Genomic DNA, 12941 nt, shown 5'->3' on the forward strand with positions numbered 1-12941 from the left:
GAGCTGGGTTAGGGTTGGTGCTGTCACAGAAGAGGAGGTGAAAAATCAGAGAATCCCTGACTGGTTTGGGTTGGGAAGAACCTCAAGATCATCTCATTCCACCCCCTGCCAGGGGAAACTATCCCAGGGTGCTCCAAGCCCCATCCAGCCTGGATGGGACACTGCCAGGGATCCAGGGGCAGCCACAGCTTCTCTGAGCCAGGGCCTCCCCACCCTCCCAGGGAGGAATTCCTTCCTAAGCTCCACTCCAGAGCTCCTCTGGGTCAGTTTGAAAGCACTCTGTGTCCCCAGGGCAGTTAAAGTCCTGCTGAGTGCCCGGGCTGTCCTGGGCTCTGCAGGTGGGCACTGCTGGGGCTGGAGCTGGGACTGGAGCTGGGCTTGGGATTGGAGCTGGGGTTGGGATTGGGATTGGAGCTGGGGTTGGGATTGGGATTGGAACAAGGGTTAGAGCTGGGGTTGGAGATGAGTTTAAAGCTGGGGTTGGGGTTGGGGCCAGGGTTGGTGCTGATGTTGGAGCTGGGTTTGGGACTGGGATTGGAGCTGGGGTTGGTGCTGATGTTGGGGTTGGAGCTGAGTTTAAAGCTGGGGTTGGGGTTGGGGCCAGGGTTGGTGCTGCTGTTGGAGCTGGGTTTGGGACTGGGATTGGAGCTGGGGTTGGGATTGGGACTGGAACAAGGGTTAGAGCTGGGGTTGGAGATGAGTTTAAAGCTGGGGTTGGGGTTGGGGCCAGGGTTGGTGCTGATGTTGGAGCTGGGTTTGGGACTGGGATTGGAGCTGGGGTTGGTGCTGATGTTGGGGTTGGAGCTGAGTTTAAAGCTGGGGTTGGGGTTGAGGCCAGGGTTAGTGCTGGTGTTGGGGTTGGTGCTGGTGTTGGAGCTGGGGTTGGTACTGTGGTTGGAGCTTGGGTTGGAATTGGGTTTGGTTTTGGGATTGGAGCTGGGTTTGGTGCTGATATTGGGGTTGGTACTGGTGTTGGAGCTGGGGTTGGTGCTGATCTTGGTGCTGGGATTGGAGCTGGGGTTGGTGCTGGTATTGGAGCTGGGGTTGGTGCTGGTATTGGAGCTGGGGTTAGTGCTGATCTTGGTGCTGCTGTTGGAGCAGGGTTTGGTATCAGGATTGGAGCCAGGGTTGGTGCTGATGTTGGGGTTGGTGCTGGTGTTGGAGCTGGGGTTAGTGCTGATCTTGGTGCTGGGGTTGGAGTTGGGTTTGGTTTTGGGATTGGAGCTGGGGTTAGTGCTGATGTTGGGGTTGGTGCTGATGTAGGTGCTGGGGTTGGAGTTGGGTTTGGTTTTGGGATTGGAGCTGGGGTTGGTGCTGATGTTGGGGTTGGTACTGGTGTTGGAGCTGGGGTTGGTGCTGATCTTGGTGCTGGGGTTGGAGTTGGGTTTGGTTTTGGGATTGGAGCTGGGGTTAGTGCTGATGTTGGGGCTGCTGTTGGAGCTGGTGCAAAATCTCAGCTGCAATTTTTAGAGCCAAACTCCTCCTTCCCTTTTTCCAGGTGCCCACATCCAGTTCCTGAACTTCTCCACGGAGCCCAACCACGACTTTGTGGAGATCCGGAACGGGCCCTACGACACCAGCGGCGTCATCGGGCGCTTCAGCGGCGCCGAGCTGCCCGGCTCCCTGCTGTCCACCTCCCACGAGACCGCCGTCTACTTCCACAGCGACCACTCCCAGAACAAACCCGGCTTCAAGCTGGAGTACCAGGGTGAGCAGGGACAGCCCTGCCCCGGGCTGGCCGTTGTTGAGTTAACTCCGTGGGTGTTGGGTTAATTCCGTGGGTGTTGAGTTAACTCTGCGGTTGTTGACTCCGTGGTTGTTGAGTTAACTCCATGGGTGTTGGGTTAATTCCGTGGGTGTTGAGTTAATTCAGTGGTTGTTGAGTTAATTCCATGGGTTTTGAGTTAATTCAGTGGTTGCTGAGTTAATTCAGTGGTTGCTGAGTTAAATCAGTGGTTGTTGAGTTAACTCCATGGTTGTTGAGTTAATTCCGTGGTTGTTGAGTTAATTCTCTGGTTGTTGAGTTAATTCTGTGGGTTTTGAGTTAACTCTGTGGTTGCTGACTCTGTGGTTGTTGAGTTAATTCAGTGGTTGTTGTGTTAACTCTGTGGTTGTTGAGTTAATTCTGTGGTTGTTGAGTTAACTCTGTGGTTGCTGAGTTAATTCTCTGGTTGTTGAGTTAAGTCTCTGGTTGTTGAGTTAATTCTCTGGTTGTTGAGTTAACTCCATGGTTGTTGAGTTAATTCCATGGTTGTTGAGTTAACTCTGTGGTTGCTGAGTTAACTCCATGGTTGTTGAGTTAATTCCATGGTTGTTGAGTTAACTCTGTGGTTGCTGAGTTAATTCTCTGGTTGTTGAGTTAATTCTCTGGTTGTTGAGTTAACTCCATGGTTGTAGAGTTAATTCTGTGGTTGTTGAGTTAACTCTATGGTTGTTGAGTTAATTCCATGGCTGTTGACTCCAAACCTCCCTGGGCACCCCCTTCCACCCCTTTCCAAGAAGAAATTCCTCCTGAACTCCATCCTGCAGTCCCCTGGCACAGCCTGGGGCCGTTTCTCCTTGCCCTGTCCCTTTTTCCCTGGGAGGTGAAACACGAGCTCGTTCCCGTCGTGTTTTCCCAGCCTACGAGCTGCAGGAATGCCCCGACCCGGAGCCCTTTGCCAACGGGGTGGTGAGAGGAGCTGGCTACAACGTTGGCCAGTCCATCTCCTTCGAGTGCCTGCCTGGCTACCAGCTCATCGGCCACCCCGTGCTCACCTGCCAGCACGGCACCAACAGGAACTGGGACCACCCCCTGCCCAGGTGTGAAGGTACGGCCTGGGCTCACCTGGGCACTTCGGCTCCCTGGGCTGGGTGGGCTGGCTTTGCTCTGGGAGCAAAGGTGTGGCTGGGAATGAGCTCTGGGAGGGAAATGTGGGCTCCATGAGGTGTTGGGGGGAATATTTGGGGTGTTTCGGCAGCTTCTGAGGGGGGGTTGAGTCTTGGGGTGTGGGTGAGGAGAATCTGTGTCTCTCACCTCCCTGCTGGAGCTGTTATTGCTGTGTGACACAGTCCAGGGGCCTCAGAGTGGTAATTCCTTCCTGCTTTATTCCCACAACCACATCCAGCTCCCTTGGTTGGTATTTCTGTGTGACACAGTCCAGGGGCCTTGGAGTGGTAATTCCTTCCTGCTTTATTCCCACAACCACATCCAGCTTCCCTTGGTTGGTATTTCTGTGTGACACAGTCCAGGGGCCTCAGAGTGGTAATTCCTTGCTGATTTATTCCCTCAACAACATCCAGCTTCCCTTGGTTGATATTTCTGTGTGACACAGTCCAGGGGCCTTGGAGTGGTAATTCCTTCCTGCTTTATTCCCTCAACAACATCCAGCTTCCCTTGGTTTAGCTCTGATAAATAAAAGTAGTCCCTGGCAGCTCTGAGGACTCTGTGTGTGTCCCTGTCTCTCCTTCATGGGCATCTCCAAAATGATCCAGGTGGGAGATCCTCAGGAATCTTCCAAGGTGTTTTTTTTTCTGAAAACTGTGCTCAGAGGACTCTGCAGGCTGAAGATTTACATTCCAGACATCCAAACTCACCCAAGTTCTCTTTTCCAAGCCCCTCATGGCTGTTTCAGCCTTTCACCCCTCGGGCTGCTGGCAGGAATTCTGTGGGATTGACTTCCAGAAGGGTTTCAGGTGAACCTTTAAGAAGCTCAGACCTGCTTATTGAAGATTTCCCAGCCCTTTTCCCGGGAGCACTGACCTTTATCCCAGCCCTGGCTCTGCAGGAGCTGGGAAGGAGGGAGAGAGGTGATATTTGCCCTCTTGTAAGTCCTTGAACCCCAGAGAACACAAATCCTCAGCTGCTCTCCCAGTGCTGCTCTGTGCTTGTAGCAGACAGGAATTATGTGAGGCAAGTCAGGCCAAGATCTGGATTTTTCTGTGTGCAGAATTGTTACTTTTGTACCAAAACCACGAATAAAAATGGGATATGAGAGTGTTTAAGGGGCTGTTTCCTCACTGGGTTTGTGTTTCTCTCTGCTCCCCTGCAGTGCCTTGTGGGGGCAATGTCACAGCCCAGAATGGGACAGTTTACTCTCCTGGCTTCCCCAACCAGTACCCAAATTCCCAGGATTGCACCTGGCTGCTGACAGTGCCCGTGGGCTATGGGATCCACCTGAACTTCACCCTGCTGCAGACAGAGCCCTACAACGACTTCATCACTGTCTGGTGGGTGCAGAGGGTCAGCAGCCACTCCAAGGACTCATTCTGGGGAACACTCCTGGCTTTGGAATGGCAGCAGCTGGGAAAGGGACCCCTGGGATCCCCTTGGCAGGCTGGGAGCTTCCTGGTGTGTTGGAGAAAAAAAGAGAAATTAATTTTTTTTTTTTTTGAGCTTTATTTTAATATGAATAAATAAAAATATTCTTTATGCATAATAATGGAGGTTATCAACTTCAGGCAGCCAGGGGAGCTCTGATTAAAGAGTTTGTGACCAGATTTTGAGCTGGTAGTACTCAAAGTCTGACCTTCAGAATATCCCCCGGTGTTCTGAAGGGGATATTCACCATCCATGTTTTGCTGGGCAAGCAGGGAGTGAAATTCCTTTGGGAAACAGGTCCTAATTCCTCCATTTCTGAGGTTAAAAGTGAAACTCGTGCTTCTGATTGTCAGCTGGGAGCCAGGAGAGGTTGTAGGGGTTACACTGGAGCAGGGGGCTGGAAATGTGGGTGTGGGAAAGGGAGGATGAGGAAGGGAGGAGGATTCCCGGGCTTAAATCCTTGGAAAAATCAACTTTTCTTTGTGTTCCTGCCATCAGGGACGGGCCCCAGCAAACAGCCCCCCAGCTGGGGGTGTTCACAGGCAACTCAGCCAAGAAATCTGCCCAGAGCTCCTCCAACCAGGTCCTGCTGAAATTCCACAGCGACGGCGCCAACGGCGGCATCTTCGCCATCGCCTTCCACGGTCTGGGCTGCTGCTCTCCTGGGGGAGTGGTGGGGATGCTGGGGAAAGGTCTGGGAAAAGCACAATTCCTAGGGGAGTGGTGGGGATGCTGGGGAAAGGTCTGGGAAAAGGTCTGGGAAAAGCACAATTCCTGGGGGAATGGTGGGGATACTGGGGAAAGGTCTGGGAAAAGGTCTGGGAAAAGCACAATTCCTGGGGAGTGGTGGGGATACTGGGGAAAGGTCTGGGAAAAGCACAATTCCTGGGGAGTGGTGGGGATACTGGGGAAAGGTCTGGGAAAAGCACAATTCCTGGGCAATGGTGGGGATCCTGGGGAAAGGTCTGGGAAAAGCACAATTCCTGGGGGAATGGTGGGGATACTGGGGAAAGGTCTGGGAAAAGCACAATTCCTGGGGAGTGTTGGGGATACTGGGGAAAGGTCTGGGAAAAGCACAATTCCTGGGGCAATGGTGGGGATACTGGAAAAAGGTCTGGGAAAAACACAATTCCTGGGGGAATGGTGGGGATACTGGGGAAAGGTCTGGGAAAAGCACAATTCCTGGGGGAGTGTTGGGGATGCTGGGGAGAGGTCTGGGAAAAGCACAATTCCTGGGGGAGTGTTGGGGATACTGGGGAAAGGTCTGGGAAAAGCACAATTCCTGGGGAGTGGTGGGGATGCTGGGGAAAGGTCTGGGAAAAGCACAATTCCTGGGGGAGTGGTGGGGATACTGGGGGAAGGTCTGGGAAAAGGTCTGGGAAAAGCACAATTCCTGGGGGAGTGGTGGGGATACTGGGGAAAGGTCTGGGAAAAGCACAATTCCCTGGGGAGTGTTGGGGATACTGGGGAAAGGTCTGGGAAAAGCACAATTCCTGGGGGAATGGTGGGGATGCTGGGGAAAGGTCTGGGAAAAGCACAATTCCTGGGGAATGGTGGGGATACTGGGGAAAGGTCTGGGAAAAGCACAATTCCTGGGGGAATATTGGGGATACTGGGGAAAGGTCTGGGAAAAGCACAATTCCTGGGGGAGTGGTGGGGATACTGGGGAAAGGTCTGGGAAAAGCACAATTCCTGGGGGAGTGGTGGGGATACTGGGGAAAGGTCTGGGAAAAGGTCTGGGAAAAGCACAATTCCTGGGGGAGTGGTGGGGATGCTGGGGAAAGGTCTGGGAAAAGCACAATTCCTGGGGGAGTATTGGGGATACTGGGGAAAGGTCTGGGAAAAGCACAATTCCTGGGGCAATGGTGGGGATACTGGGGAAAGGTCTGGGAAAAGCACAATTCCTGGGGAATGGTGGGGATACTGGGGAAAGGTCTGGGAAAAGCACAATTCCTGGGGAATGGTGGGGATACTGGGGAAAGGTCTGGGAAAAGGCCAAAAAAGACCCTTTGACCCCAAGCTTTCCACAGAGCTGCTCAGCCCACTTGTTTGCATTGACATTTTTCAGGCCAGGTTTCCCCAGGAAGTTTTTCTGACCAGTTTTTTTTCCACAAAATTTTTCAAACCAATTTTTTTCCAGGAAGTTTTTCAGCCCATTTTTTGTTTCCACAAAATCTTTTAAACCATTTTTTTTCCCACAAAATTTATCAAACCATTTTTTTTTCCAGGAAGATTTTTCAGCCCAGTTTTTGTTTCCACAAAATTTTTCAAACCAATTTTTTTCCAGGAAGATTTTCAGACCAATTTTTTTCCCACAAAATTTTTCAAACCAATTTTTTTCCAGCCCATTTTTTTCCCACAAAATTTTTCAAACCATTTTTTTTCCCAGCAATTTTTTCAGCCCAGTTTTTTTTTCAATGACATTTTTCAGGCCAGGTTTCCCCAGGAAGTTTTTCAGCCCAGTTTTTGTTTCCACAAAATTTTTCAAACCAATTTTTTACCAGGAAGTTTTTCAGCCCATTTTTTTTTCCACAAAGTTTATCAAACCATTTTTTTTTTCCAGGAAGATTTTCAGCCCAGGTTTTGTTTCCCACAAAGTTTATCAAACCAGGTTTCCCCAGGAAGTTTTTCAGCCCAGTTTTTTTCCCACAAAATTTTTCAAACCATTTTTTTTCCAGGAAGTTTTTCAGCCCATTTTTTTTCCCCACAAAGTTTATCAAACCAGTTTTTTCCCAGCATTTTTTTCAGCCCAATTGTTTTTTCAATGAAGTTTTTCAGCCCAGTTTTTGTTTCCACATAATTTTTCAAACCAATTTTTTTTTTCCCCCAGGAAGTTTTTCAGCTCAGTGTTTTTCCACAAAGAAAGGGAGAAATTTCCTTTTGGAAAGGGAGGATTTTCCTGGTGGGGAGAGAGGATTGCCCTGGTGGAAAAGGAGGATTTTCCTTGTAGAGAGGGAGGATTTTCTTATGGAAAAGGAAGGATTTTCCTGGTGGAGAGGGAGAAATTTCCTTTTGGAAAGGGAGGAATTTCCTGGTGGAAAAGGAGGAATTTCCTGGTGGGGTGGGAGGATTTTCCTGATGGGGAAAGAGGAATTTTCTTGTGGGGAGAGAGGATTTTTCTTGTGGAAAAGGAGGATTTTTCTGATGGGGAGGGAGGAATTTCCCTGTGGCAAAGGAGGATTTTCCTGGTGGAGCGGGAGGAATTTCCCTGTGGAGAGGGAGGAATTTCCTGGTGGCAAAGGAGGATTTTCCTGGTGGGGTGGGAGCATTTTCCTGGTGGAAAAGGAGGATTTTCCTGGTGGAGAGGGAGAAATTTCCTTTTGGAAAGGGAGGATTTTCCTGGTGGCAAAGGAGGATTTTCCTGGTGGGGAGGGAGGATTTTCCTGGTGGCAAAGGAGGATTTTCCTGGTGGGGAGGGAGGAATTTCCTTATGGGGAGGAAGGAATTTCTTTGTGGAAAGGAAGGATTTTCCTGGTGGAGAGGGAGAAATTTCCCTGTGGAAAGGGAGGAATTTCCTGGTGGAAAAGGAGGAATTTCCTGGTGGGGTGGGAGGATTTTCCTGGTGGCAAAGGAGGATTTTCCTGGTGGGGAGGGAGGAATTTCCTGGTGGAAAAGGAGAATTTTCCTTGTAGAGAGGGAGGACTTTTCTTATGGAAAAGGAGGAATTTCCTGGTGGGGTGGGAGGATTTTCCTGATGGAAAACGAGGATTTTCCTGGTGGAGTGGGAGGAATTTCCCTGTGGAAAGGGAGGAATTTTCTGGTGGAAAAGGAGGATTTTCCTGGTGGGGTGGGAGGAATTTCCCTGTGGAAAAGGAGGAATTTCCTGGTGGAGAGGGAGAAATTTCCTTTTGGAAAGGGAGGATTTTCCTGGTGGCAAAGGAGGATTTTCCTGGTGGGGAGGGAGGAATTTCCTGATGGAGAGGGAGGAATTTCCTGGTGGAAAAGGAGAATTTTCCTTGTAGAGAGGGAGGACTTTCCTTATGGAAAAGGAGGAATTTCCTGGTGGGGTGGGAGGAATTTCCTGGTGGAAAAGGAGGATTTTCCTGGTGGGGTGGGAGGATTTTCCTGGTGGGGAGGGAGGAATTTCCCTGCTTCCATGGTGGCTGCCTTCAGGACGTGCTGCTCCTCCCTTGCTTTCCCAGCTTTCCAGCTTTTCCGCTGCCAGCCTCCCACCATGGTTCCCAACGCCGAGATCATCACGGAAAATGAGGAGTTCAACATTGGTAAAACCTTCCCTCCTCCTCCTCATCCTCACTCCCACCTCTCCAGCTCCTGGCAGTGCATTTTTCCCCCCAAATCCTGGCTTTCCACGTGGGTTTTCCATGGGAGATCAACATCCAAGTGTTCCCGTTGCTCCCAGAATTTTCCTTCCTGGGAAAATGTTTTGGGAGAGATTTGAGCCTGTTTGGAATCTCCCAGGACTCTTTGGGAATAATGATATTTCTCAGGTGTTGCACATGAAGCTTTGGAGCTTTTATTCTGCTTTTTTGGGGGATCTTTCAGGAGATTTTTTTGTGATTTTTTTTTTTCTTTTTTATTTTGTCATCCACATTTTGGAGTGGCTGCAGCCAGGATTTTTCTGGGAGCAGCTTCTCACCCTGGCTGCTCTCTTTGAGGGGAGTCTGCACCTGGAATAATTCCCAGATCTGGTGTGGTGACAGGAGTTTATCCCAGGGTGACTCCAGCATGGCTTTCCTAGCCTTTTATTTATGATTTACACCTTTTATCCCTGCATTTCCCCCTTTTATCCCATAATTTCCCTTTTTATGCCCCTATTTCCCCCTTCATCCCTCCATTCCCCCTTTTATTTCTGTATTTACCCCTTTTTTCTGCGCCTACCCTATTTATTTCTGCATTAAACTTTGTATTCTAATGTTTACCCCTTTTATCCTTGCATTTCCCCCTTTAATCCCTCTATTCCCCCTTTTATCCCATAATTTCTCCTTTTATCCCCCATTTCCCCTTTTATCCCCCTATTTTGCCCTTTTATCCCTGCAATTTCCCCTTTTATCTCTACATTTCCCCCTTTATCCCATAATTTCCCCCTTTATCCCATAATTTCCCCTTTCATCTCTCTATTTCCCCCTTTTATCTCTGCTATCCTCCCTTTTATCCCATAATTTCTCCCTTTTATCCCCTTATTTTCCCCTTTTATCCCTCCATTCCCCCTTTTATCTCTGCATTTCCCCTTTTATCCCATAATTTCCCTCTTTATCCCTCTTATTTCCCCTTTTATCCCTGCATTTCCCCCTTTTATCCCATAATTTCCCCCTTTATCTCTGCAATCCCCCCTTTTGCCCCATAATTCCCCTTTTACCCCATAATTCCCCCCTTATCCCATAATTTCCCCCTTTTGCCCCATAATTCCCCCCTTTACCCCATAATTCCCCCTTTACCCCATAATTTCCCCCTTTTCCCCCATAATTCTCCCCTTTACCCCATAATTTCCCCCTTTACCCCATAATTCCCCCTTTACCCCATAATTCCCCCTTTACCCCATAATTCCCCCTTTTCCCCCATAATTCCCCCCTTTTATCCCATAATTCTCCCCTTTTATCCCATAATTCCCCCCTTTTATCCCATAATTCCCCCCTTTATCCCATAATTCCCCCCTTTACCCCATAATTCCCCCTTTTATCCCATAATTCCCCCTTTTTGCCCCATAATTCCCCCTTTTGCCCCATAATTTCCCCCTTTACCCCATAATTCCCCCTTTACCCCATAAATTCCCCTTTTTACCCCATAATTCCCCCTTTACCCCATAATTTCCCCCTTTATCCCATAATTCCCCCCTTTACCCCATAATTCCCCCTTTACCCCATAATTCCCCCGTTTACCCCATAATTCCCCCTTTACCCCATAATTTCCCCCTTTTCCCCCATAATTCTCCCCTTTACCCCATAATTCCCCCCTTTACCCCATAATTCCCCCTTTTATCCCATAATTCCCCCTTTTATCCCATAATTCCCCCCTTTATCCCATAATTCCCCCTTTATCCCATAATTCCCCCTTTATCCCATAATTTCCCCCTTTTCCCCCATAATTCCCCCCTTTACCCCATAAATTCCCCCTTTTCCCCCATAATTCCCCCTTTTCCCCCATAATTTCCCCCCTTTGCCCCATAATTCTCCCTTTTATCCCATAATTTCCCCCTTTTATCCCATAATTCCCCCCTTTATCCCATAATTCCCCCCTTTTCCCCCATGATTCCCCCTTTTCCCCCATAATTCCCCCTTTTCTGGTGCACTTCCCCCTCCCACCCCGTGTCCCTCCCCAGGTGACATCGTCAGGTACCGGTGCCTCCCCGGCTTCACCCTGATTGGCAACGAGATCCTCACCTGCAAGCTGGGCACCCACCTGCAGTTTGAGGGACCCCCACCCACCTGTGAAGGTACAAATCCCATCAATCCCAGCTTGCCCTGCTCAGGGAAGGATTTTTGGCACATTTTTCATCCTTGGGGTTCATTTTCCCGTTTCCAGGAGTGTGGGGTTTTGGGGAGGAGGGAGTGAGACCCTCCCCGAGCAGGAGCTGGAGTTCTCACATCCCTGTTAACAATTCCATGGGATGAGCTGTGCTTTCAACCTTTGTTCTCACAAAGTTTCCAGGGATTCCTGGAGAGGTTTTTGTGCCTCAGGAGAGTTCTGGTTGTGGTGCTGCCGGGTTTGGGAGAGGTCAGGGCAGTGGGAATGGTTTGTGGGCTTTGCTCCTTCCTTTGAGGGTGACAATTGTTGGGATTGTGGGATTTTGGGATTCTCTGAGTGTGACAGTTGTTGGGATTTTGGGATTCTTTGAGTGTGACAATTGTCAGGATTTGTGGGATTTTGGGATTCTTTGAGTGTGACAGTTGTTGGGATTGTGGGATTTTGGGATTCTCTGAGTGTGACAGTTGTTGGGATTTGTGGGATTTTGGGATCCTTTGAGTGTGACAGTTGTTGGGATTGTGGGATTTTGGGATTCTCTGAGTGTGACAATTGTTGGGATTTCTGGGATTCTTTGAGTGTGACAATTGTCAGGATTTGTGGGATTTTGGGATTCTTTGAGTGTGACAGTTGTTGGGATTTGTGGGATTTTGGGATTCTCTGAGTGTGACAATTGTTGGGATTGTTGGGATTTGTGGGATTCTTTGAGCCCCAGGGATCAAGGCAGTGGGAATGGTTTGTTGGCTTTGCTGCTTCCTTTGAGTGTGACACTTGTTGGGATTGTGGGATTTTGGGATTCTTTGAGTGTGACAATTGTTGGGATTGGTGGGATTTTGGGATTCTTTGAGTGTGACAGTTGTTGGGATTTGTGGGATTTTGGGATTCTTTGAGTGTGACAGTTGTTGGGATTTGTGGGATTTTGGGATTCTTTGAGTGTGACAGTTGTTGGGATTGTGGGATTTGTGGGATTCTTTGAGCCCCAGGGATCAAGGCAGTGGGAATGGTTTGTTGGCTTTGCTCCTTCCTTTGAGTGTGACAATTGTTGGGATTGGTGGGATTTTGGGATTCTCTGAGTGTGACAATTGTTGGGATTGTGGGATTTTGGGATTCTCTGAGTGTGACAATTGTTGGGATTGTTGGGATTCTTTGAGCCCCAGGGATCAAGGCAGTGGGAATGGTTTGTTGGCTTTGCTGCTTTCTTTGAGTGTGACAGTTGTTGGGATTGTGGGATTTTGGGATTCTTTGAGTGTGACAATGGTTGGGATTTGTGGGATTCTTTGAGTGTGACAATTGTTGGGATTTGTGGCGTTTTGGGATCCTTTGAAGTGTGACAGTTGTTGGGATTGTGGGATTTTGGGATTCTTTGAGCCCCAGGAATCGAGGCAGTGGGAATGGTTTGTTGGCTTTGCCCTTCTTGCTCATTTCTTTGAGTGTGACAGTTGTTGGGATTTGTGGGATTTTGGGATTCTTTGAGTGTGACAATGGTTGGGATTGGTGGGATTTTGGGATTCTCTGAGTGTGACAGTTGTTGGGATTGTGGGATTTTGGGATCCTTTGAGCCCCAGGGATCGAGGCAGTGGGAATGGTTTGTTGGGTTTGCTGCTTTTGATCCTTTCTTTGAGTGTGGCATTTGTTGGGATTGTTGGGATTTTGGGACTCTCTGAGTGTGACAGTTGTTGGGATTGTTGGGATTTTGGGATTCCTTGAGCCCCAGGGATCGAGGAGTGCAGGGGTGGTGCTCTGCCTTGAGCTGCCTCATCAGGACAGACCTTGTGCTTCCATCCTTCCTCTGGAAAATGTTCATTTCACCTTCATCCCCCTGGATGTTCCTTTCCACCCGCAGTGCACTGCCCCATGAACCAGCTGATGACGGATTCCACCGGGGTGATCCTGAGCCAGAGCTTCCTGGGCAGTTACCCCCACTTCCAGACCTGCTCCTGGGTGGTGAAGGTGGAGCCAGGCTACAACATCTCCCTCACCATCGAGTACTTCCTCAGCGAGAAGCAGTTTGATGAGTTTGAAATCTTTGATGGTGAGAGATTCCCCCCTCGGACCTGCCTTCCACCCCAAACCTTCCCTGGGTTCCACAATCCCATGGCAGTCAAGGGGGAAGGGGCGTTCCAGAGCCAGCTTCCCACCTGGAACCTCCTGCTGGCCTGCCAGAAAGCTCCTCACTCATTCCTGGCATAAGGAATTTGATTTTTTTGGGATGGATCTGAAG

At 49.4% G+C, this 12941-nt stretch overlaps 1 protein-coding gene across 1 annotated transcript in view; it reads left to right on the forward strand.

Annotated features, from left to right (window-relative positions):
• The window catches only part of CSMD2 (CUB and Sushi multiple domains 2), a 90373-nt gene that overhangs the window by 39291 nt on the left and 38141 nt on the right, over positions 1-12941 (forward strand). Inside the window, exons 18-24 of the mRNA XM_059868782.1 lie at positions 1499-1708; positions 2622-2810; positions 4032-4209; positions 4799-4944; positions 8443-8523; positions 10578-10691; positions 12564-12752. Coding sequence (XP_059724765.1) covers positions 1499-1708; positions 2622-2810; positions 4032-4209; positions 4799-4944; positions 8443-8523; positions 10578-10691; positions 12564-12752 — 1107 coding nt within the window. The remainder of the gene's footprint in view (positions 1-1498; positions 1709-2621; positions 2811-4031; positions 4210-4798; positions 4945-8442; positions 8524-10577; positions 10692-12563; positions 12753-12941) is intronic.

Source organism: Haemorhous mexicanus, chromosome 27 (genome assembly GCF_027477595.1).
Source record: "Haemorhous mexicanus isolate bHaeMex1 chromosome 27, bHaeMex1.pri, whole genome shotgun sequence".
Lineage (NCBI taxonomy): Eukaryota > Metazoa > Chordata > Aves > Passeriformes > Fringillidae > Haemorhous > Haemorhous mexicanus.